Source organism: Manis pentadactyla, chromosome 18 (assembly GCF_030020395.1).
Source record: "Manis pentadactyla isolate mManPen7 chromosome 18, mManPen7.hap1, whole genome shotgun sequence".
NCBI classification, from domain to species: Eukaryota; Metazoa; Chordata; class Mammalia; order Pholidota; family Manidae; genus Manis; species Manis pentadactyla.
Window position 1 is genome coordinate 8,412,919 of NC_080036.1, and position 27,934 is coordinate 8,440,852.

The window sequence follows — 27,934 nt, forward strand, 5'->3', positions numbered from 1 at the left end:
CTCCCGCTCAGTCTCCTCTCCTCCCGCAGGGAGCTGGGGTGAAGGGCACTCAGGTCCCGCCAGGCTGTGGCTTGTATCTTACCCCCTTCGCGAGGCGCTGGGTTCTCACAGTTGTAGATGTAGCCTGGCTGTTGTACTGTATCTTCTCGTCTCTCTTTTAAGAAGAGTTTTATTTGTTGTATTTTCAAACATATGTATTTTTGGGAGATTTCCACTGTCCTATTCATGCCGCCATCTTGGCTCCTCCTCCTGGATGCCTTTTAATTCATTTGCTTGCCCAACTATATTGGCTGGAACATTTGGTACAATGCTGGATAGAAGTGGTGAAAGTGGACTTGTATTGTTCCTAAGCTTAGGGTCAATTATCCAATCTTTAACCATTAAATATGATGTTAGCTAAGGGTTTTCACAGAGGTCTTTTGTCAGATTAGGAAGTTTAACTCTATTCCTAACAGATTATTTTCATGATGAAGGGTGTTGAATTATATAAAGTTATTTTTCTGAAGGGAGATGTTGTTTATCCTTTACTGTTGTTGAGATTACACTGATTTATTTTTGTTGCTAACTCTACTTTGCATTCCTGCAGTAAACCCCAGTAAGGCATGGCGTAGAATCCTTTTTATATACTGCTGAATTCAATTGGCTAGTATTTTGTTGATTTCTCCACCTACATTCATAACACGTTTGGTTTGTAGTATTCTTTTCCAGTGATATCTTTGGTTTTGTTACCAGAGTAATATGAATTCATAAAATGAATTGGGAAGGATTTCCTCCTCTTCTAGTTTTTAGAAGAGCTTGTGAAGAATTGCTATTAATTATTCTTTAACTATTTGGGAGTATCTGCAAGTGAAAACTACCACTACCTGGGTTTTTTCTTGTTGAAATTATTGATTACTAATTCAATTCTTATTATAGAAATTAAAAATTTTCTATTCCTTCATTAAACAGTTTTCATAGCTCATGTCTTTCTAGGGATACATCCATTTAATGTGTTTTCTAAAATTTTGGCATACAGTTGTTCATCTTATTTGCTTACTCTATTGTTTCTGTACAGTTGGCAGTAATAGACCCTCTGTAATTTCTGATTTTATAATTTCAGACTTCTCTCATTTCGGTGACAGTTTCAGTGAAGGCTTACCAATTTTGTTGATTTTTTTCAAAGGATGATCTTTGGACTTTGCTGATTTTCTCTACTGTTTTTCCATTCTGTTTCACTTATTTACACTCTAATCTTTACTACTTCTTTCCTTTTACTTGCTTTGGGTTTATCTTGCCCTCTTTTTTCCAGTGGATTAAAATGAAAGGTTAGATTCTAGATTTGAGATTTCTTTTTTCTTTCTATACAGACATTAACAGATATAAATTTCACTTTGGGTACTTCTTTAGCTGAATTGTGTGTTTTGGTATGTTTCTTCATTTTTATCTCAAATTATTTTCTAATTTCTCTTGTTCCTTTTTGATACATTGGTCATTTACTACTAACTTATTTAATTTCCATGTATTTATGAATTTCACTGATTTTGGTTTCTAATTTCACTTTGTGATCAAAGAGAGTACTTTGTATGATTTCTATCCTTTCAAGTTGATTTTTTTATGTCCTAGCACGTGGTCTATCCTAGATGATGTTCTATATACATTGGGAAGAATGTAAATTCTATTGCTGTTGCGTGTTCTATGGATTTCCATTCTGTCTAGTTGGCTTATAGTGTCATACAAGTCTCTATTTCCTCCTTGATCTTTTGCCTGATTTTTCTATCCATTATTGAAAGGCTGTAATTATTATTGTTGAATTGTCTATTTCTCTTTATACTGTCAGGTTTGCTTAATACATTTCCAAGCTCTGTTTTTAGATGCATATTTGTTATGTTATATGTTGTTCTCAGATATGTAATTGTTATGTCTTCTTGATGGAATGACCGTTTTGTCATTATAAACTATCTTTATATGTAATAACATTTTTTTTCCTGTACAGTCTATTTTGTGTGATATATAGCCTCTCCAAGTTTCTTAGGTTATTGTTTGCATAATATATTATTTTCTTCCTTTTATATGCAATCTATTTGTATCTTTATATCTAAAGTGTCTTGTGTAAACAGCAGATAATTATATCTTGTTTTCCTGTGACCAACATGATAAACAATGCCTATTAATTGAATTGTATAATCCACTGAAAATGTGTTTTTTTGATAGTTAGATTTGTATCTGCCATTTTACTTTTTGTTTTGTATGTTTCATGTCTTTTTTATTTCCGATTCTTCACTATCTTCTGCATTAAGGGAATCTTCTTTATGTAACATTTTAATTCCTTTAATGATTTTTTTCACTATACTTTTTTTATTTTCTAGTAGTTCCTCTTGTACTTATCAAAATACATTTCAAATTGAAACATACCTAACTCCAGTTAGATATAATATTAACTCCTATATGGCCCTATTTTCTCTTCCTCCTTTTCATGCTATTTTACCTATATTACAAACCTAATAATACATTGGTATAATTTTTACTTCATATTATTTTATATTTTAAAAGCCAAGAAAGAACAAGTATATATTTATAGTTAATCTTACCTTATTATTTACCAGACACCCTTCTTAACATTTTTATCACTTTTGAAATGTTTACAAAATCCACAGGTATTTGTTACATCTGGTTCCATTGTGCACTTCATTGAAAATGAGGCTTAATATTGGAATAAATTAATTTTCTTATATGTCAATTGGCAGGTTATGCCTTTTGTCATTTATCTCTTGGGATTTTCATGTTATTCTGATCAATTTTAGAAATATTTTATACCACAGCTTTAAGTATCACATTTTATTGAAATATTTTTCCATCCTGTTATTTATTGTAGAAAATAAACCTCTGCATTTTTATTGCTTCAAACTTTAGAAACTTCTTACTCTTCTAAGAACTGAAAAACATCTTTTACAAGTTGTAAAAATAAAAATATTTTTCTTATACATAGGCCATAAACTCTGAAAACTAACTAAACTATTTTTCTCCTCTTTTACAGATTAAACCTCTACATTGTTTAACTCTGGGCTGTGCTAGAGATATAGGCTTGTTCAGTGAAAATCAGAGACACAAATCATCTGCAGCAATATGCCACAAATGCTTGGACAGACTGATGCACTGGGTTCTCCACAGCTTCACACAGACCTCTGAACTCTGCAGTGCTGAGCAGGATGACATACTTGAACACATCACATAATGTCATCATGCAAATCACGTACTGCATGTACAACCAAATAACCCAGTGAATGTTGTATTTGCCTCTATTTCCATACTTGATGGCCGTCCTGTATTTAATGCTTAATTCACTTAGATCATATCTTAATGGTGATATTATTAGGATTTAAATTAGTGTTCCTATAAACTGCTTACCAGTTTTCCCAAAATTATTAATTTAAAAACTTTTATACTACAGACATGAAATTAAATTTAGCTCCCAAAACTAGACTAGATCTTATACTAGAAGCAAAGATAATCATATAAAATAATGGTATAATCGGTCAATTAACAGAATTAGAATATAGAAGGCAGATTAAATGCAGGCATACTTTGAAGAAACACCACAATAAAGTGAATATCACAATACAGTGAAATGAAGTTTTTGGTTTCCCACTGCACATAAAATTATGTTCATACTATACTGTAATTTATTAAGTGTACAATAGTATTAGTCTAAAAAACGATATACATAATTTAAAAATACATTATTATTAAAAATACTAACCATCACCTGAGCTTTCAGTGAGTTGTATCTTTTTTCTGGTAAAAGGTCTTGCCGTGATGTTGATGGATACTGACTGATCAGGGTGGTGGTGGTTGAAGGTTCGGATGGTAGTGGCAATTTCTTAAAATAAGACAACAATGAAGTTTGCCACATTGATTGACTCTTCCTTTCATGAATGATTTCTCTGTAGCATGCAATGATGTTTTATAGCATTTTATCCACAGTAGAACTATCAACATTAGAGTCAATCCTCTCTAACCCCCCACTACTTTATCTACTAAGTGTGTGTAATATTCTAAATCCTTGGTTATCATTTCAACAATCATTACATCTTCATAGATTCCATCTCAAGAAACCCCTTTCTAGCACACATAATGTAGGGGGGGGCACAGGGAGGGCTGTACAACACAGAGAAGACAAGTAGTGATTCTATAGCCTCTTACTATGCTGATGGACAGTGACTGTAATGGGGTATGTGGTGGTGGGAGTCTAGTAACCATGATGTTGCTCATGTAATTGTAGATTAATGATACAAAAAAAAAAAAGAAACCCCTTTCTTAGCTAATCTGTAAGCTGCAGCTCCACATCTTTTCAAGTCTCATGAGATGCAGCCATTCAGCCACATCTTTAGGCCCCATGTCTTGCTGTTCCGACTGATCTGGCATGACTTCCTCCACCAAAGTCTTGAGCCCCTTGAAGTCATCCACAGGGGTTGGAATCAACTTCTTCCAAACTCCTGTTAATGTGGATATTTTGACATCTTCCCATGAATCACGATCACGGTGCTCTTGATGGCATCAAGAATGGTGAAGCCTCTCCAGGCTTTTAGCTTACTTTGCCCAGATCCACCAGAGGAATCCCTACCAATTGGCAGCTACAGCCTTAGAAAATGTATTTCATGACTACTAAGACTTGAAAGTTGAAATGATTCCTTGACCCACAGGCTGCAGAATAGAAGTTGTGCTAGCAGGGAACAGGAATCTTGTCCATCTCCATCAGAGCTCTTGGGTGGCCAGGTTCGCTGTCAATGAACAGTAGTATTTTGAAAGTAATCCTTTTTTCCTAAATAGCAGGTCCCAACAGTGGGCTTAAAATACTCAAAAAATCATGTTACAAACATATGCGTGGATTTGTCACTTCATTATAGAGCACGGGCAGAACAGACTTAACAAAATTACTAAGGGTCCTGGGATTTTCAGAATGGTAAACAGCACTGGCTTCAACTTAAGATCCCTGACCCCTAACAGTAGAGCCAGCCTGTCCTTTGAAGCTTTCAACCCAGCCACTGACTTCTCTCGGGCTATAAAAGTCCGAGATGGCATTTTCTTCCAGTAGAAGGCTATTTCTTCCACAATGAAAATCTGTTGGTCACTGTAGCCTCTTCACTAATCATCTTACCCGGGTCTTCTGGGAAACTTGCTGCAGCTTCCACACAGCCACCTGCTGCTTCACCTGTGCAGTCATGTTATAGAGGTGGCTCCTGTCCTTACACCTCATGAACCAACCTCTGCCAGCTTAACGTTTCTTCTGCAGCTTCCTTGCCTCTCTCAGCCTTCACAGAATTAAGGAGAGTTAGGGCTTTGCTCTGGACTGGGCTTTGGCTGAAGGGAATGCTGTAGCTGGTTTGACCTTCTATCCAAGACCACTGAAACTTGCTCCATATCAGCAATAAGACTGTTTCACTTTCTCATTATTCAAGTCTTCACAGGAGTAGTACTTTTAATTTCCTTCAGGAACTTTTCCTTTGCATTCCCTACTTGGCTGTTTGGTGCAAGAGGCCCAGCTTTCAGCCTATCTCAGCTTTTGACATGCCTGTCTAAGCTCACTCATTTCCAGCTTTTGATTTAGAGAAATGCAACCTTTCCTTTCACCTGAGCACTTAGAGACCCTTATAATGTTACGAATTGGCATAATTTCAATCTTGTTGAATCTCAGGGAGTAGGGAAGCCTGAGGAGAGACAGAGATGGAACGGCTTGTTGGTGGAGCATTCAGCATGCAGCAACATACACAGAATATAAGGTCACCATTTATATGGGCCACAGTACATGGTGCCCCCAATTACTACAGTAACATCAAGGATCACTGAACACACAATACGATAACAAATATAATAATTGTGAAAAAGTTTGGAATATGGTGAGAATTATCAAAAGGTGACACAGAGAAGAAAGCCAGGTGGAGAAAGACAAATAACAAATGATCGCACTCATCTGTGAAGTATAAGAACAAAGAAAAAACTGAAGGAACAAAACAGCAGCTGAATCACAGAACCCAAGAATGGACTCACAGTTACCAAAGGGAAAGGGACTGAGAAGGATGGGTGGGAAGGGAGGGATAAGAGGGGGGTAGAAAGAAAGGGGGTATTACGATTAGCATGTATAATGCAGGGGGCATGGGGAGGGCTGTGCAACACAGAGAAGACAAGTTGTGATTCTACAGCATCTTACTACACTGATGGACAGTGACTGTAATGGGATTTGTGGGGGGGACGTGGTGAACGGGGGGACCCTAGTAAACATAATGTTCCTCAAGTAATTGTAGATAAATGACACCAAAAAAATGTGACAGAGACATGAAGCAAATACCATTGGAAAAATGACGCCATAAAATTGTTCAAAGCAGGATAACCACAGACCTTTGATTTTTTGAAATCCAGTAGTTCCAGGGGGGCGGAGCCAAGATGGCGGCATGAGTAGAGCAGCAGAAATCTCCTCCCAGAACCACACATATTTTTGAAAATACAACAAAGACAACTCTTCCTAATAGAGAGACCAGAAGACACAGGACAACATCCAGACCACATCCACACCTGCTAGAACCCAGCGCCTCGTGAAGGGGGTAAGATACAAGCCCCAGCCCGGCGGAATCCAAACACCCCTCAGCCCAGCTCCGGGCGGGAGGAGAGGAGTCGGAGTGGGGAAGGAGAGGGAGCCCAGGACTGCTAAATAGCCAGCCCTAGTCATCAGCACCAGGGTGCAGACACAGTGCATGCATGGGGTGCTGGGTACTAGGGAAACAGGACAGTAAGACCAGTGAGCAGGTCCCTGCAGCCAGCGCCATGGGGAAAAAGAAAAGCGAACGCTTTTCTGAAAGTCTTAAAAAGACAGGGAACCCTTGGCCGGATGGAAGCGTCCTGGGACACTTAGTCCAGCAGCAGGGTATCTGGGGTACTCTGGGCACGCTAACCCCATGGGCAGTGGGGAGCATGGAGGCCCCTCATGGACATAAATAGCTTCCCGGCTGTTCCCCCTCCAACACAGCTCCACCATATCAGAGCAACCGCCCGAGCCAGGCCACGCCCACAGCAACAGCGGAGATTAACTCCATAGCAGCCGGGCAGGAAGCAGAAACCCTGTCTGCGCGCAGCTGCACAGCACAAGCCACTAGAGGTCGCTGTTCTCCCAGGAGAGGAGGGCCACAAACCAACAAGAAGGGAAGTCCTTCCAGCCGTCACTCGTCCCAGCTCTGCAAACTATTCCTATCACCATGAAAAGGCAAAGCTACAGGCAGACAAAGATCACAGAGACAGCACCAGAGAAGGAGACAGACCTAACCAGTCTTCCTGAAAAAGAATTCAAAATAAAAATCATAAACATGCTGACGGAGATGCAGAGAAATATACAAGAGCTAAGGGATGATGTCCGGAGGGAGATTACAGACATCTGGAGGAAGATTACAGAAGTGAAAATAACTCTGGAAGGATTTATAAGCAGAATGGATAAGATGCAAGAGGCCATTGATGGAAGAGAAACCAGAGAACAGGAAGGAAGAGAAGCTGACACAGAGAGATAAAAGGATCTCCAGGAATGAAACAATATTAAGAGAACTGTGTGACCAATCCAAAAGGAACAGTATCAATATTATAGGGGTACCAGAAGAAAAAGAGAGAGAAAAAAGGATAGAAAGTGTCTTTGAAGAAATAAATGCTGAAAACTTCCCCAAACTGGGGGAGGAAATAATCGAACAGACCATGGAAATACACAGAACTCCCAACAGAAAGGACCGAAGGAGGACAACACCAAGACACATAATAATTAAAATGCCAAAGATCAAGGACAAGGAAAGAGTTTTAAAGGCAGCTAGAGAGAAAAGGTCACCTATAAAGGGAAACCCATCAGGCTATCATCAGACTCCTCGACACATTAAACGCCAGAAGAGAATGGCATGTATATTTAATGCAAAGAAACAGAAGGGCCTTGAACCAAGGATACCGTATCCAGCAAGATTAACATTTAAATATGAAGGAGGGATTAAACAATTCCCAGACAAGCAAAAGTTGAGGGAATTTGCCTCCCACAAACCACCTCTACAGGCTATTTTAGAGGGACTGCTCTAAATGGAACCACTCCTAAGGGTAAATAAATGTCACCAGAGAAAATAAAATCACAGCAAAGAAAGCAGACCAACCAAATACTAACTAAAGACAAAAAATAAAATCAACTACACACTAAAAGCAGTTAAAGGAAACACGAAAGAGCACAGAATAAAACAACCAACATATAAAGAATGGAGGAGGAGGAATAAGAAGGGAGAGAAGAAAGGAATCTCCAGACAGTGTATATAACAGCTCAATAGGTGAGCTAAGTTAGGCAGTAAGGTACTAAAGACGCTAACCTTGAACCTTTGGTAACCACGAATTTAAAGCCTGCAATGGCAATAAGTACATATCTTTCAAGAGTCACCCTAAATGTAAATGGACTGAATGGACCAATCAAAAGACACAGAGTAATAGAATGGATAAAAAAGCAAGACCCATCTATATGCTGCTTACAAGAAACTCACCTCAAACCCAAACACATGCACAGACTAAAACTCAAGGGATGGAAAAACATATTTCAGGCAAACAACAGAGAGAAGAAAGCAAGGGTTGCAGTACTAGTATTAGACAAAATAGACTTCAAAACAAAGAAAGTAACAAGAAACAAAAAAGGACATTACATAATGATAAAGGGCTCAGTCCAACAAAAGATATAACCATTCTAAATACATATATACCCAACACAGGAGCACCAGCATATGTGAAACAAATACTAACAGAACTGAACGAGGAAATAGAATGCAATACATTCATTTTAGGAGACTTCAACACACCACTCACCCCAAAGGACAGATCCACTGGACAGAAAATAAGTAAGGACACGGAGGCACTGAACAACACACTAGAGCAGATGGACCTAATAGATATCTATAGAACTCTACACCCAGAAGCAACAGGACATACATTCCTCTCAAGAGCACATGGAACATTCTCCACAATAGACCACATACTAGGTCACAAAAAGAGCCTCAGTAAATTCCAAAAGATTGAAATTCTACCAACCAACTTTTCAGACCACAAAGGTATAAAACTAGAAATAAATTCTACAAAGAAAACAAAAAGGCTCACAAACACATGGAGGCTTAACAACATGCTCTTAAATAATCAATGGATCAACAAACAAATTAAAATAGAGATCAAGGAATATATGGAAACAAATGACAACAACAACACAAAGCCCCAACTTCTGTGGGACGCAGCGAAACCAGTCTTAAGAGGAAAGTATATAGCAATCCAGGCACACTTGAAGAAGGAAGAGCAATCCCAAATGAATAGTCTAACATCACAATTATTAAAACTGGAAAAAGAAGAACAAATGAGGCCTAAAGTCAGCAGAAGGAGGGACATAATAAAGATCAGAGAAGAAATAAACAAAATTGAGAAGAATAAAACAATAGAAAAAATCAATGAAACCAAGAGCTGGTTCTTTGAGAAAATAAACAAAATAGATAAGCCTCTAGCCAGACTTATTAAGAGAAAAAGCAAATCAACACACATCAACAGAATCAGAAATGAGAAAGGAAATTTCACAACGGACCCAACAGAAATACAAAGAATTATTAGACACTACTATGAAAACCTATATGCTAAGAAGCTGCAAAACAAAAGAAATGGACAACTTCCTCGAAAAATACAACCTTCCAAAACTGACCAAGGAACAAACACAAAATCAAAACAAACCAATTACCAGCAAAGAAATTGAAGCGGTAATCAAAAAACTACCCAAGAAAAAAACCTGGGCCAGATGGATTTCCCTCGGAATTTTATCAGATATACAGAGAAGATATAAAACACATTCTCCTTAAAAGTTTTCCAAAACATAGAAGAGGAGGGAACACTCCCAAACTCATTCTATAAAGCCAACATCAACCTAATATCAAAACCAGGCAAAGACCCCACCAAAAAAGAAAATTACACACCAATATCCCTGATGAATGTAGATGCAAAAATACTCAATAAAATATTAGCAAACCGAATTCAAAAATATATCAAAAGGATCATACACCACGACCAAGTGGGATTCATTCCAGGGATGGAAGGATGGTACAACATTCGAAAATACATCAACATCATCCACCACATCAACAAAAAGCAGGACAAAAACCACATGATCATCTCCATAGATGCTGAAAAAGCATTTGACAAAATTCAACATCCATTCATGATAAAAACTCTCAGCAAAATGGGTATAGAGGGCAAGTACCTCAACATAATAAAGGCCATATATGATAAACCCACAGCCAACATCATACTGAACAGCGAGAAGCTGAAAGCATTTCCTCTGAGATCGGGAACAAGACGGGATTGCTCACTCTCCCCACTGTTATTTAAAATAGTACATAGCCATGGCAATTAGACAAAACAAAGAAATTCAAGAAATCCAGATTGGTAAAGAAGAAGTCAAACTGTCACTATTTGCAGATGACATGATATGTACATAAAAAACCCTAAAGACTCCACCCCAAAACTACTAGAACTGATATCGGAATACAGCAAAGTTCCAGAATACAAAATTAACACACAGAAGTCTGTGGCTTTCCTATACACTAACAATGAACCAATAGAAAGAGAAATCAGGAAAACAACTCCATTCACAATTACATCAAAAAGAATAAAATACCTACGAATAAACCTAATCAACGAAGTGAAAGACCTATACCCTAAAAACTACAAGACACTCTGAAGAGAAATTAAAGAGGACACTAACAAATGTAAACTCATCTCATGCTCTTGGCTAGGAAGAATTAATATCGTCAAAATGGCCATCCTGCCCAAAGCAATATACAGATTTGATGCAATCCCTATCAAATTACCAGCAACATTCTTCAACGAATGGGAACAAATAGTTCAAAAATTCATAAGGAAACACCAAAGACCTCGAATAGCCAAAGCAATCCTGAGAAAGAATAAAGTAGGGGGGATCCCACTCCCTAACTTCAAGCTCTACTACAAAGCCATAGTAATCAAGACAATTTGGTACTGGCACAAGAACAGAGCCACAGACCAGTGGAACAGAGTAGAGAATCCAGACATTAACCCAAACATATATCGTCAATTAATATTTTATAAAGGAGCCATGGACATACAATGGGGAAATGACAGCCTCTTCAACAGGTGGTGCTGGCAAAACTGGACAGCTACATGTAAGAGAATGAAACTGGATCACTGTCTAACCCCATACACAAAAGTAAATTCGAAGTGGATCAAAGACCTGAATGTAAGTCATGAAACCATAAAACTCTTAGAAAAAAACATAGGCAAAAATCTCTTAGACATAAACATGAGTGACCTCTTCTTGAACATATCTCCCCGGGGAAAGGAAAACAAAAGCAAAAATGAGCAAGTGGGACTATATTAAGCTGAACAGATTCTGTACAGCAAAAGACACCATCAATAGAACAAAAAGGTACCCTACAGTATGGGAGAATATATTTGTAAATGACATATCCTATAAATGCTTGACATCCAAAATATATAAAGAGCTCACCCACCTCAACAAACAAAAAACAGCTAATCCAATTAAAAATGGGCAGAGGAACTGAAGTGACAGTTCTCCAAAAAAGAAATTCAAATGGCCAACAGACACATGAAAAGATGCTCCACATCACTAATTATCACAGAAATGCAAACTGAAACCACAATGAGATATCACCTCACATCACTAAGGATGGCTACCATCCAAAAGACAAACAACAAATGTTGGCCAGGATGCGGAGAAAGGGGAACCCTCCTACACTGCTGGTGGGAATGTAAATTAGTTGAACCATTGTGAAAAGCATTATGGAGGTTCCTCAACATGCTCAAAATAGACTTACCATTTGACCCAGGAATTCCACTCCTAGGAGTTGACCCTAAGAATGCAGCACTCCAGTTTGAAAAAGGCAGATGCACCCCTATGTTTATCACAGCACTATTTACAATAGCAAGAATTGGAAGTAACCCAAGTGTCCATCAGTAGATGAATGGATAAAGAAGATGTGGTATATATACACAATGGAATATTATTCAGCTATAAGAAGAAAACAAATCCTACCATTTGCAACAACATGGACGGAGCTAGAGGGTATTATGTTCAGTGAAATAAGCAAAGCGGAGAAAGAGAAATACTGAATGATTTCACCCATCGGTGGAGTATAAGGACAAAGGAAAAACTGAAGGAACAAAACAGCAGCAGAATCACAGAACCCAAGAATGGACTAACAGGTACCAAAGGGAAAGGGACTGGGGAGGATGGGTGGGTAGGGAGGGATAAGGGGGGGAAGAAGAAAGGCAGTATTATGATTAGCATGCATAATGTGGGGGGTGGGAGAAAGGGGAGGGCTGGGCAACACAGAGAAGACAAGAGGTGATTCTACAACATTTTGCTATGCTGATGGTCAGTGGCTGTAATGGGGTTTGTGGGGGGGGACTTAGTACACAGGAGAGCCTAGTAAACATAATATTCTTCATGTAATTGTAGATTAATGATAACAAAAAAAAAAGAGAAGGAAAAGGTGGATTACCCCCTGCAAATCAACAATTAATGCATGCTTTACATATCCTTAATTTTGATCTTTTAAAGGGTGTCAGATGATCAGCTATGGAAGAACATTTTTCTGATAATATTCCTATCTCTTAAAAGAAAAAAAAAAAGCAGTTCCTCTGTGGTGATCTCCAATAGGTTCTTCACAATGGCATAAAGGTCTTATCAAAGTGTGGGCAAAGGGTTTGTTTGTGTTTATACAGAGGATCAAAGCCTAATTTGGCTACCCAGAAAAGAAATTAAGATACAATATGATGAAGAACTTCCAACATCAACATCCTCTGGAAGAGTCATTCCAGAAGATGATCATCAAAAAACTTCAACAAAGATCCTGGCGCTGTTGCAGTTGTAGCTGCATTCATCCCACCGGTTCCTGGACTTGCCATTGGAATGAAGAAAGGGATATCTAAGCTGGCCTTTGCATACAGTAAAACAACAAATTTGACTGGATCTATACTGTTGGAACTCAACCAAGAATTAGGAGAAGTGCAAGTTGCAGTGCTCCAAAATCGTGAGACTATAGACTATCTACTGTTAAAAGAACATATGGGATGTGAACAGTTCCCAGGAATGTGTTGTTTTAATTTGACTGATTTTTCTCAAACTATTCAAATTCAGTTAGACAGTATCCATCATATCATTAATAAGCTTTCAAAAATGCCTAGGGTACCTAACTGGTTTTCTTAGTTTCACTGGATATGGCTGGTAATTGTAGGTCTGCTTTTGTTATGTAGCTGTATTCCTATTATGTTAATGTGAGTACGCAATTTAGTTAGTAGTTTAAAACCGATACATGATGAAGTTACTCTACAAGAAGATATGTCAAACAAATAATCAATCTTCCCATGTTTTCTTCCGTCTGCTACTTCTATAGCTTCTCTTCTTCCTTCATAATTACAACCCCTAAGTAGAATTCGTGCCTCATATCAAATTTACCGAGTATCATAATTCTTCCAAGTGGTAAAGATACCTCAAGACAAATGCTGGGCATAGAAGCCACAGGGCATAAATATGCAAAGAAGTAAAAAGCTAACCTTTTCAAACAATAAGGCTTCTCTCTCACTTACCAACTTAACATTTCCCTGTATGGCCCCGGAAGATGACTGGTTAGCCAGAGATGGGTAAGATTCCTCAAGGGAGGAACAACCTAAGACAGGCACAGTTGCAGGGGGGCCATCAGGTGAGAAATTGGGGATCAACAGAGGTGAGGCTTAGACCCTCATCCCCCATGTTTTGAGAGAAATCTTCTGCATCCATGGATGTTTTGTTGCCCTTGTCTAGCTTGGATTAATACTTAGTCTACAGGCACACACCTGATCATCTACATTAGCCCTCTTACAGCACTAAACTATGTTTTCTACCTTTATCTTGTATCTACCTACCACTTCAGCATTTTATTAAAATAACAGTAATAATAAGGGAGAAATGTGGGATTCACTTATAAATCAAGTATAAAAATCAAACGAGTAATCATATCTGACCTGATTGTTTATAGTTCATGATGCGTGATCAAAACCGAAAGTTTCTGTGATGACCGCCCTCATACTGTTCACCATGTAAGAACTTGTTCACCATGTAAGAACTTGTTCGTTATGCTTCAGAAGATTGGAGACTATTGAGAATTAGGCTTGGGGTGGATTAATGATTGTGCATTGAGTCCCCTATACAGAATTTTATTGTTGTTAACAACCATTTGATCAATAAATATGAGAGATGCCCTCTCCAAAAAAAAAAAATCCAGTAGTTCCAAAGTACAATAAAGCAAAGTATAATAAAATGTGGTGAGTCTGTACATGAATTATAACAATGTTAAATTTATGAAAATTATCACTGTACAAGTACTATAGTTATTAAAAGAGTATCTTTTGTCTTAGTAAATACAAGTCAATATGTTTAAGGGCAAAGGATCATGATCTATACAAATATTCTCAAATGGATCACCCTCAAAATAATCCAGAATAAAAAACACCATACTCATATAGAATTGTGTGGTTTTAATGGGCTTAATATATAAATCAAGTAATATAGAAATCAAATGTATGAAGATCTGTGACTTCATTGTCTCTCCTACGACCTCTGATGTTTGGTCAAAGACAGAGTGATTAAAGCCATAAAAGGTTCCTACAGCTCATGACCGCCCTCACATTGTTTCGGTGTCCTTAAGGAGTGTCCACCCATGGGCAGGACTCAAAGATAGATGATCATGTGCTGAACCCCCTATTCTGAATTCTTCAGATGTTCATTTACTCAATAAATATGAGGAGTGCCTTCTTGGCATTACTCTTGAGCTGTTATGCCTTGAGTCCCCTGGCTTGTCCGTTCAGGTCTTCGATATCTCATCGTTGTCGCCTCCTTAATCTGCGGGTCAGAGAGAGGGAGGAGGCTGACAAATAGTGGTTCTCAACTGAGGGTGATTTGCTCCTCCTGGAGACATATGCCATGTTCAGATACACTTTGGGAAGAAGGCACTACTGTACCTGGCTGATGGAGGCCAGGGGTGCTGCTAAACAACCCATGGTGGGTGCACAGGTCAGCCCCCACCACACAGAATGACTGGCCCCAAGTGTCAATATTACAGAGATTGAGAAACACTGATATAGAGAAAGCAATTGATGGGGTAGACAGGATAAAATGCCAATAATAGGTGCATCTTGATGAGGGGTACATGGGGTGTTATTTTGATTATTTTTAATCTTGTAATGTTTGGAAATTATTTCCAAAGAAAAAGTTTTTAAAAACTCTTTTAAAAGTACCATGTTGTATGACTGTAAAGGGGTTTGTGGGGGGGACGTGGTATAGGGGAGAGCCTAGTAAACATAATATTCTTCATGTAATTGTAGATTAATGATAACAAAAAAAAAAAAGAAAGAAAAGGGGGATTACTCCCTGATAGGATAAAACTAACTGTAAATCAGCGATTAATGCATGCTTTAAATATCCTTAATTTTGATCATTTAAAAGGTGTCAGATGATCAGCTATGGAAATACATTTTTCTGACAATATTCCTTTCTCTAATGAAAAAAGAAAAAGGAGTTCCTGTGTGGTGATCTCCAATAAGTTCTTCACAATGGTATAAAGGGCATATCAAAGTGTGGGCAAAGGGTTTGTTTGTGTTTATACAGAGGATAAAAGCCTAATTTGGCTACCCAGAAAATGAACTAAGATACGATATGAAGAAGAACTTCCAACATCAACATTCTCTGGAAGACTCATGCCAGAAGATGATCATCAAAAAACTTCAACAAAGATCCTGGCGCTGTTGCAGTTATAGCTGCATTCATCCCACCGGTTCCTGGACTTGCCATTGGAATGAAGAAGGAGATATCTAAGCTGGCCTGTGCATACAGTAAAACAACAAATTTGACTGGATCTATACTGTCAGAACTCAACCAAGAATTAGGAGCAGTGCAAGTTGCAGCACTCCAAAATCTTGCGACTATAGACTATCTACTGTTAAAAGAACATATGGAATGTGAACAGTTCCCAGGAATGTGTTGTTTTAATTTGTCTGATTTTTCTCAAACTATTCAAATTCAGTTAGACAATATCCATATCATTGATAAGTTTTCACAAATACATAGAGTGCCTAACTGGTTTTTTTGGTTTCACTGGATATGGCTGGTAATTGTAGGTCTGCTTTGGTTATGTAGCTGTATTCCTATTATGTTAATGTGTGTACGCAATTTAATTAGTAGTTTAAAACCTATACATGCTGAAGTTACTCTACAAGAAGATACGTCAAACAAATAATCAATCTTCCCATGTTTTCTTCCGCCTGCTACTTCTATAGCTTTTCTTCTTCCTTCCTAATTACAACCCTTAAATAGAATTCGTGCCTCATATCAAATTTACCGAGTATCATAATTCTTCCAAGTGGTAATGATACCTCAAGACAAATGCTGGGCATAGAAGCCACAGGGCATAAATATGCAAAGAAGTAAAAAGCTAACCTTTTCAAACAATAAGGCTTCTCTCTCACTTACCAACTTCACATTTCCCTGTATGGCCCCGGAAGATGACTGGTTAGCCAGAGACGGGTAAGATTCCTCAAGGGAGGAACAACCTAAGACAGGCACAGTCGCAGGGGGACCATCAGGTGAGAAGTTGGCGATCAACAGAGGTGAGGCTTAGAACCTCACCCCCCCTGTTCTGAGAGAAATCTTCTGCATCCGTGGATGTTTTGTTGCCCTTGTCTAGCTTGGATTAACACATAGTCTACAGGCACACACCTGATCATCTACATTTGCCCTCTTACAGCACTAAACTATGTTTTCTACCTTTATCTTGTATCTACCTACCACTTCAGCATTTTATTAAAATAACAGTAATAATAAGGGAGAAACGTGGGATTCACATATAAATCAAGTATAAAAATCAAACGAGTAATCATATCGACTTGATTGTTTATAGTTCATGATGCGTGATCAAAACCGAAAGCTTCTGTGATGACTGCCCTTGCACTGTTCACTATGTAACTTATTCACTATGTAAGAACTTGTTCACCATGTAAGAACTTGTTCGTTATGCTTCAGAAGATTGGAGACTGACGAGAATTAGGCTTGGGGTGGATTAATGATTGTGCATTGAGTCCCCTATTCAGAATTTTATTGTTGTTAACAACCATTTGATCAATAAATATGAGAGATGCCCTCTCAAAAAAAAAAAAAAGAAAGTACCATGTTGTGATGATTACTTTATCATACATTATATATATTATCATATATATATGTGTATATATATATGTGTATCATATAAATATATATATATTATATATATTTATCATACATTATATATATATTAAAGCACAAAATTAAATACATCCATCATAGACACAAGTCTCTCCAGGATTTGGGTGTCTGAAATACAGCAGAATATCAATGTATAAATGAGTAGAAACTTGGATTTTATTTCTCTTCTATCTTATTTCCATTTATTAATGATTTCTTCAAAGGTAAAATAGAATATATATATGTTTATTGGAGTATGTGTATTGAGCTACTGAATAAATGGCTCATAAAATCAAGTTTGCAGCTAATCCGAGTATCACAAAAAGACTCCATTTGGCTGACAAATGTGGCTGACAGCCTTTACACTCCTACCTTTTTCCCTTAGTCCCACATCTGGGCAACCTGATAAGGGCACCTCAGGCCCTGGTGTACTTAGTCCCTTGATGCTGGCAGAAATTTCAAACCATGCCAGCCTCAGCCAGAACATGGGAACCTCCATCTGGCTACTTCCTAACTACAGTAAAAACCTGAAGCACTGCCTCTCTATTGTTTTATGCCAGACCAAACTGAAGCCTTTCCACCAGGGGGATCCACTTACTGTCGACTGGTGAGTCATAAATCCTATTTCATATCTGTTGGTGCCCACGTGTCATTCCTCCCAACCTCCATAATTTCCCAGAGTGTTGTGGGAGACTATGCTGTGTCCAGCCGGCGATGCTAGTAAAACACCAACTGACTAGTTCTGCTTAATGATCCCTCAGAATCACTTGCCAAGGCTCCAGGAAGACTCTAGTCTCCAGGAAGTCTTCCAGGACAAAGACCAGGCAAGTGATGGCTTTACATTCATGATATCTATGAATAAGTTAGGATTTGAAATACACTAAAGTTTATGAGAAAGGTTAATAAGTCACACAACTAAATTTGAAGGGATAAAATTAAACCATAAGAATATTGCCTTTATTATTTGAATAGAAACATTTTAAATGAAAAGTTTTTTTTATATATATCTAAACTTCGCATTAAAAACCCAAACAGAATCCCAACTCTCACCCAAATGGCACTCCGAGGGCACCCAGTGGAGTCACCAGGACTGTGGGGACCGCCGTGTAAGCCAGGAAGTTTCCAATCTGGCCAACAGCCACTGTCAAGAGAATCACAAGGCTATCACTTGCAGTTATGCAGCTCTCTTTTAGCAGTCATCAGAGTTGAATTTGAAAGGGCTACTGAAAGGGCTACTTCTTTTCCATTACTTGTGAGGGAGCAAATGTAGGGCATCATTTGCATATTTAAGGGTCCTGATGGCAGAGAAGCAGGCCCCACATGTTGCTGGCCCTAAATGTCAGGGAGTAGTTTCAGCCCTCTGTGGGAATTCCCAAGCTTACAGCCACAATTGCTAGTTGGCACAATGCAGTGTATTTCCACTGTCTCCTTAACACATCCTTGTTTTAAGATGAATCATGCTATTCCCCATGTCACCTGGGACCTACCCCAGTGTAGACCGTTGGGCCCCAGTGGTACACCTGCTGGAACATCAAGTAGAAGCAGTATTCCCTGCAGGGGACTGCACCAGAGGGCCGCTCGAAATGGAGTTTAGAGATAAGCTCTTCAGTGAAAGAAAATCAACATCTGCCTAAAGGAACATGTGCTACAAAAAAACCTCATAATATGTCTTTAGTTTCTAATACAACTTTTCCTTATAAGTTCTAAACTCTAATTTTTAGTTTATTTTTAAATGACTTCTGCGCATGACCTCTTTTGTATCACAGCACATGGTCTGGTGTGTAAGGCTGAGGGAAGAAACTCTCTTTTGTAAAATGTATTCTGTTCAGCCAAAAATGAAATTTCACCAAATGCCAGCAGCCTGACTACAGATGAGTAAGCAGGAGTCAGTTTAATTTCTTTATACCCCGTCCCTGACCTGGACTAAATTCAGTGCTAACCGCAGGCTGCAGGAGCCTCTGCCCCCTCCCTCCCCAACCTCCCACCCTCCCAGTCCTCCTTGCAAAGAACACAGTAGAACTAATCTCACCCTTTCCAGACCTACCAGAGAAATGACTGATCTTAAGAATGAGAGAGGCCCAAGCCCTCCACGGAGCAGGGTACTACTTACTTGCGATTGTGCCTGCCCACCACACGATGTCTGTTAAATAGGAGGTGCCTACGAAAGAGTGAGACGAAAACGTCAGGAAAGTATGAGGCAAGAGGTTTACAAGCTTTTTACCAAGAAAAACGGATTTTTACGTGAAAACTGAAATTGAAATGAATGAACGTCCCTATTCACCCAATAAAAAAAAAAATCTTTTAGTCTATAAATAGCAACATAAGTGTGGGGAAAACGGAACTTTCTGACCAGGATTCCCACCTGGCATTAACAATGCCCACTGTGTGTATAACAAGAGCATGTTTGCAGTCACGGGATTGCTGGTCCAGGGTACAGATGGAGAGGACACCCACTGCCCCTCTCCACCCCTCCGTTCCTGGTACGTAATTGGTCAGGCATCTGCCAGTCATCAGGGACCCACCCACAGAGTGCCTCCCAGTGCAGGAGGTGAGGGGCTGTGAGAGTGGCCGGAGAGAGAGCTCGGGAGCTGTGCAGACGGGGTCTGGAATGGCGTGAGTGCAGAGAGACTGAGGCCTATGAGCCGCAGGACTAAGCTCGTGCTGGATGCAGAACCTGTAGCCGGCCTGGGGAGCACATTCGAGCCAGCCGTGTGTACCGAGCGGCCTGTGACCGCAGTGGGAATAAATGTGATAACCCCTTTCCCTCCCAACTTTCTGCCCCGGCCTTTCTTTGCAATCATCAAATTCATAGAGAACTTGCCCCAGGCAGGAACCCCCTCCTCCTGTAGCTGCACGAGAAACCACCAACAGTGGCAAAACAAAGACATATTTCTCAACCAATACAAGCTGACCCAGGCAAGAAATGGAAGCTTCACAATTTTTTTTTTTTGGCTCAACAGGCCATCACCCAGAGACACAAATATTCCTTGGGATGAGGTTTTATGTTGATTTCCAATGAAATTTGTCCCCCAAAGTCTAGTTCTCTTGTGCATGCACTATAACTCATTGATGTGATAATTTTACTAGTACAAGGTTTAGTGATGTGCTGCTAAACAGTTTACTCAACTTTTAAACACTTCTTATACAGCATTTTCCAACCATGTGGGAAGCAGACACACTCACTTGATGTTCTGATATCTCACACAGTCCTTGTTTTCCCTTGGTTACCCACCATGCCCAATGCATGGGTAGGTACAGTGAGCAGATGCCCAGGCCTCCCGACACAGCAGCTCCTTCTGCCAGCCTTCTAGGCACATATTTGTCCTATTTCAGGTATATCAAAGTACAACAGTGGCTTTCTACCTCAGATTAAAGTACCTAATTCTAATTGGATGTTTTAATTCTCAGCAATTCGGTATAATGAACACAGATAGCTGGCTTGATGGAGGAGCAGACCTATACAATAAGCACTTAAGAAAAATGAAATGGGGACAATAAGTAATGACAAGGTAGGAGGGATGGTCAATTTAGTGTATCACCATTTGGCAACATCACAATAAAACCTAATTTAGGCAAGAATCATCAATGGAGATTGATCAGATGAAAGTTTGCTAAAGAACAGGATTGTCCCATAAGTTTCCATGGATCACCTCCACTGCTTTTTGACCAACCATAAAGGGCAAAGCTATCTCCACAGTATTCCACAAACCCTGACAGACACCACCGTACCACGTGCTCACAGTCAGTGTCCGCCCTTGGACAGAAGCACCTGAGGACACAGCGTCATACCTGAGGTGCTCCTGCCAACGTGCATCACGTGCATCTAACCAGGAGGACACTGGGAGACAGCCTACGAACAAGCTGCCTGTGCTCTTCAAAACTGGCAAGGTCATGAATACAAAGAAAAGCTAAGGAACTATTACAGATGAAAGGAAACTAAAGGGCATGGTGACTACATGCAGCACATGATGCAAATGGAAAAAAGGCTGTTACAAAGGGCAGGACTGACGCAACTGAAAAAACCTGAATATAGACTATTGTAGAAAAACATTAACAAAACTATTTTCTTCCTAAATGAGAATGTGACTTATGGTTCACTTTCTGGCTCAAAGAGGCCCACAGTCACGTAGCCAGAGGACAGTACTTAGGCAGAAATGACACCTGTGTACACACGGACCTGCCTGGAGGTCTGTGAACACCCAGGGAAGGAGGCTGACAACTGGGCTCTCCTGAGTGCAGTGCCTCTGGGAATAGGCATGTCCCTTGTGGGGTCCAGTAGCCCTGCCTCTGTGACCTTACACCGGGGAGCATGAGGCTTGTAAGGCTGGGCAGCTGTGGCCTCACCGGCTGCAGCTCTGTCTCTGCCGCCAGGCTCCAGCACACAAAAACCCATGCTGGATATTTAAGAAAGAAAGGTAATGAAGTCCACTTCCAGAATGCTGGTCTGAGGAATACCATGGACCAGTTCCCCAGTGAAACAACCATGACTGGGGAATAGAGTATTTAAAAATGTTTTTGAAGTCTCTGGAAATTGTCCTAAAAGCACACAGCAAATAAAGAAATATCTACTCAAGAAAACCTCCTAAATCTCAGGGTAGGGTGCAGGTCGCATGCTGGGAGAGGCAAGCACAGATCAGAGGACACCAACGCTTAACAAATACACCCCATGATTTTAACTGGGCAAGACTGTGAAGCAGTTTATGCACCCCTGCATTTGTCTAAAACAACAGAGCAACCAAACAGAAATCAGTACAGCCTAACAGCTGGGTGTGATTTCCAATGAGGCAGAGAACAGAGAAATCAGGGAAAGACAAGGTAAAGATAGCCCAGCTAAAACCACTGTTAACACAGGTAAAAGTGCACATACCCAAGGCTGCTTCTCTGAGGACTGATATCATAGGCTTCATACCACAGGGGAAATAGACCTTACCAAAATGCTCCAGCCAAAAACCTAAACAAATAAACAATCAAACAGCAATCCACAGCAAAGGGGTAGGCAGTCAGTACCCAGAGTTGCTACCATATGTAACCTAAAATGTCCAGATATCAATACAAAATGAGATAACAACAAAAAAATCAACTCAAAAATGGGCAAAAGCCTTAAATAGACATTGCTGCAAACAAGATATGTAATTGGCCAATAATCACATGGAAAGATACTCAACATCACTGACTGTTAGGGAAATGCAAATCAAAATCATAATGAGATATCCCTTCAAAACCAACAAGATGGACACTATTTTAAAAAACAACAGAAAACAAGTGTTGGTAAGGATGTGGACAAATTGGAGCCCCTGTGCATTGCCAATAAAAATGAAAAATGGTATAGCCCAGTAGGAAACAGAATGGCAGATTCTCAAAAAGTTAAATACAGGATTACCACATGATCCACCGATTCCATTCCAAAACCCGAAAGAACTGAAAGCAAAAATTTAAATATATATTTGTACACCTACGTTCACAACACCATTATTCACGGCAGCCAAAAGCTGGAAACAACCCAATTGTCTATTAACAGATGAATGGATTTATTTTAAAAAAGGTAAAATACCATACACTTGTTCCTTTTTGTTACACATGAAACAGCAGTAAATAGTACAAGCAGTACTTTTATTCAGCCTTAAAATGGATTTAACTTCTTTAATTTAAATATAGTTGATATATATAATATTATATTGGTTTCAGCTATACAACATAGATGACTCGACAATTACATACACTACTAAATATTCAACAGAGTAATGTAGTTAACATCTGTCATCCTTCAAAGACATTACAATATTGTTGATTATATTCCCCATGTTGTACTTTCATCCCTGTAACTATTTTATAATTGGGAGTTAATACCACTTACTCTTCTTCACCTATTTCACTCATCCCCCTAATCCCTTCCCAATGGAAACCACCAAACAGCTCTCTGTGTTTATGAATCCATTTCTGCTTTGGTTTTTTGTTTGTTTGTTTGTTTAGATTCCACATGTAAGAGAAATCATATGGTATTTGTCTTTCTCTGCCTGGCTTAATTGACTTAGCATAATATCCTTTAATTCCACAAATGTTGTTGTAAATGGCAAGATTTCATTCATTTTTATGGCTGAGGAATACTCCTACATATATATACATATATCATCCACTCATCTACAGATGGACACTTAGGATGCTTCCATAGCCTCACTCTTGTACATAATGCTGCAATAAACATAGGGATATATATATTTTTTCAAAAACTATTTTTGTTTCCTTCAGGTAAATACCCAGAAGCGAAATTATTTGGTTATATAATATTTGTTTTTAATTTGAGAAACCTCCATGCTGTTGTCCATAGTGGTTGCACCCATTTACACTTCCACCAGCAGTACATGAGGCTTCCTTTTTCTCTACAGCCTCATCAACCCTTATTTCTTCTCTTGTTGACTGGTGAGAGGTGATAACCTCTTTTGTCATTTTGCTTAGCATTTTCCTGATAATTAGTGATGCTGAGCATCTTTTCATTTGTCTATTGGCCATTTGTATGTCTTCCTGGGAAAAGTATCTGTTCAGGTCCTCTGCCCATTTTTTAATCAGATGACTTATTTTTTTAGTGTTGACTTGGATGAGTGCTTTATGTATGTTGGACATTAACCCCTTATTGGACATACTGTTTGCAAATATATTCCCATTCAGTAGGTTGCTTTTCCATTTTGTTGATGGATTCCTTTGCAAAACAGGAGATTTCTAGTTAGATGTACTGCTAGTTGTTTCTTTTTGCTCATTTCCCTTGCCTGGAGAGAAATAACCAGAAAAAAATTACTAGTGCTGATATCCGAGAGTTTACTGGCTATGCTTTCTTCAAGCAGTTTTATGACTTCAGGTATTAGATTTAGGGTTTTAATGAACTTTGAGTCTATTTTTGTGTATGGTGTAAGATACAGTCAAGTTTCACTCTTTTGCATGTAGGTGTCCCATTTTCCCAACACTGTTTATTGAGAAGACTATCTTTTCCCCAGTGCATATTGTCCTGTCCACTATATCATATCTTAACAGACTACATAAGTGTGCACTTATTTCTGAGCTCTCTATACTCTTCCATTGATCTGTTTATTTCGGTGTCAGTACTATACTGTTTTGATTACTGTACCTTGGTAGTATAGTTTGAAATCAGGTCATGTTATAACACCATCTTTGTTCTTTTTCCTTAAGATGGCTTTGGCTATTCGGGGTCCTTTGTAGGAGCCTGAATACACATTTTAGGATTTTTTCGTTCTAATTCTGTGAAAAATGCCATCAGTATTTTGATAGGAATTGCACTGAATCTGTAGGTTGCATTGGATGGTATGGTCATTTTGACAATAACTCTTCCAATCCATGGGCACATGATACCTTTCCTTTTATTAATGAAAAAGAACTGAAATTCTGCAAAAATGCTACAATATAGAGGAGCCTTGGAGACAAAGAATGCTATGTGAAATAAGCAAGTCAAAAATGGAGAAATATTATATAAATATACTTTTGATAAAACTACAGAAAGAATGTGCAACATAGAATAATCACAGTAATAGAGAGAGAATATACTACAGTGATTACCAGAGCTTAAAGTGGGAATATGAAGTTGTTATTGTTATTATTTTTTATTTTTGTTCATAAATGTACAATTACATGAAGAACATTATGGTTACTACACTCCCCCCATTATGAAGTCACCACAACATACCTCATTACACTCACTGTCCATCAGTACAGTAAGACGCTACAGAATCACTACTTGTCTTCTCTGTGTTATACTGCCTTCCCCGTGCCACGCCACCCCCACCGCCCCACTCCCTACATTATGTGTGCAAATCGTACTGCCCCTTTTTGCCACTTATCCTTCGCTTCCCACCCATCCTCCCCAGTCCCTTTCCCTTTGGTAACTGTTAATCCATTCTTGGGTTCTGTGAGTCTGCTATTGTTTTGCTATTGAGTTTTTCTCTTTGTTCTTATACTCCACAGATGAGTGAAATCATTTGATACTTTTATTTCTCCACCTGGCTTATTCCACTGACCATAATACCCTCAAGAGGAGATCCATGTTGTTGCAAATTGTAGGATTTGTTTTCTTCTTATGGCTCAAAAATATTTGACTGTGTATATGTACCACATCTTTTTTATCCATTCATCTACTGATGGACACTTAGGTTGCTTCCATTTCTTGGCTATTGTAAATAATGCTGTGATAAACAGAGGGGTGCATATGTCTTTTTCAAACTGGGCTGCTGGATTTTTAGGGTAAATTCCTAGAAGTGGAATTCCTGGGTCAAACGGTATTTCTATTTTGAGCTTTTTGAGGAACCTCCATACCGCTTTCCACAATAGTTGAACTAATTTACATTCTCACTAGCAGTGTAGGAGACCTCGCCAACATTTGTTGTTCTTTGTCTTTTGGATGGTGGTGATCCTTACTGGTGTGAGGTGATATCTCACTGTGGTTTTAATTTGCATTTCTCTGATGACTAGCGATGTGGAGCATATTTTCATGTGCCTGTTGGCCATCTGAATTTCTTCTTAGGAGAACTGTCTTCACCTCCTCTGCCCACTTTTTAATTGGATTATTTGCTTTTTGTTTGTTGAGGTGCGTGAGCTCTTTATATATTTTGGATGTCAATCCTTTACCGGGTCTGTCATTTCTGAATATATTCTCCCATACTGTTGGGTACCTTTTTGCTCTATTGATGGTGTCCTTTGCTGTACAGAAGCTTTTCAGCTTGATATAGTCCCACTTGTTCATTTTTGCTTTGGTTTCCCTTGCCTGGGGAGATATGTTCATGAAGAAGTTGCTCATGTTTATGTCCAAGAGATTTTTGCCTACGTTTTTTTCCAAGAGTTTTATGGTTTCATAACTTACATTCAGGTCCTTGATCCATTTTGAATTTGCTTTTGTATATGGGGTTAGACAGTGATCCAGTTTCATTCTCTTACATGTAGCTGTCCAGTTTTGCAAACACCAACTGTTGAAGGGGCTATCATTTCCCTATTGTATCTCCATGGCTCCTTTATCATACATTATGTGACCATATATGTTTGGGTTAATGTCTGGAGTCTCTAATCTGTTCCACTGGTCTGTGGCACTGTTCTTGTGCCAGTACCAAATTGTCTTGATTACTGTGGCTTTGTAGTAGAGCCTGAAGTTGGGGAGGGAGATCCCCACCATTTTATTCTTCCTTCTCAAGACTGCTTTGCCTATTCGGGGTCTTTGGTGGCTCCTTTGAATTTTAGAACTATTTGTTCCAGTTCATTGAAGAATGCAGTTGGTAATTTGATAAGGATTGCACGGAATCTATATATTGCTGTGGGCAGGACGGCCATTTTGATGATATTAATTCTTCCTAGCCAGGAGCATGGGATGAGTTTCCATTTCTTAGTGTCCCCTTTAATTTCCTTAAGAGTGTCTTATAGTTTTCAGGAATAGGTCTTTCACTTCCTTGGTTAGGTTTATTCCTAGCAATTTTATTCTTTTTGATGCAATTGTGAATGGAGTTGTTTTCCTGATTTCTCTTTCTATTAGTTCATTGTTAGTTTATAGGAAAGCCACAGAATTCTGTTCGTTACTTTTGTATCCTGAAACTTTGCTGAATTCCAATATTAGTTCTAGTCGTTTTGGAGTGGAGTCTTTAGGGTTTTTTATCTCCAATATCATGTCATCTGCAAATAGTGACAGTTTGACTTCTTCATTACCAATCTGGATTCCTTGTATTTCTTTGTTTTGTCTAATTGCTGTGGCTAGGACCTCCAGTACTATGTTAAATAACAGTGGGGAGAGTGGGCATCCCTGTCTTGTTCCCGATCTCAGAGGAAAAGCTTACAGCTTCTCGCTGTTCAGTATGATGTTGGCTGTGGGTTTATCATATATGGGCTTCATTATGTTGAGTTACTTGCCTTCTATACCCATTTTGTTGAGAGTTTTTATCATGAATGGATGTTGAATACTGTCGAATGTTTTTAAGCATCTATGGAGATGATCATGTGGTTTTTGTCCTTTTCATTTATGTGGTGGATGATGTTGATGGATTTTCAAATGTTGTGCCATCCTTTCATCCCTGGGATGAATCCCACTTGGTCATGGTGAATGATCCTTTTGTTATATTTTTGAATTTGGTTTGCTAATATTTTGTTGAGTATTTTTGCATCTATGTTCATCAGGGATATTGGTCTGTAATTTTTTTTTTGGTGGGGTCTTTGCCTGGTTTTGGTAATAGGGTGATGTTGGCTCCATAGAATGAGTTTGGGAGTATTCCCTCTTCTATTTTTTGGAAAACTTTAAGGAGAATGGGTATTACTTCTTCTCTGTATGTCTGAAAAAATTCAGTAGTAAATCGATCTGGCCCAGGGGTTTTGTTCTTGGGTAGTTTTTGGATTACCACTTCAATTTCTTTGCTGGTAATTTGTTGGTTTAGTTTCTCTGTTTCTTCCTTGGTCAGTCTTAGAAGGTTTTATTTTCTAGGAAGTTGTCCATTTCTTCTAGGTTTTCCAGCTTGTTAGCATATAGGTTTTCATAGTATTCTCTAATAATTTTTTGTATTTCTGTGGTGTCCGTTGTGGTTTTTCCTTTCTCATTTCTGATTGTGTTGATGTGTGTTGATTCTCTTTTTCTCTTAATAAGTCTGGCTAGAGGCT

The 27,934-nt window shown here is 38.9% G+C and overlaps 1 protein-coding gene across 2 annotated transcripts in view; it reads right to left on the reverse strand.

Annotated features, from left to right (window-relative positions):
• Positions 1-27,934, reverse strand: part of NIPA1 (NIPA magnesium transporter 1) — a 122,361-nt gene that overhangs the window by 62,533 nt on the left and 31,894 nt on the right. For both annotated transcript variants that reach the window (XM_057494745.1, XM_036876978.2), the window contains 2 exons: positions 19,416-19,463; positions 18,356-18,446 (listed from right to left, as the gene is read on the reverse strand). In XM_057494745.1, the coding sequence (XP_057350728.1) occupies positions 18,356-18,446; positions 19,416-19,463 (139 nt within the window). The remainder of the gene's footprint in view (positions 1-18,355; positions 18,447-19,415; positions 19,464-27,934) is intronic.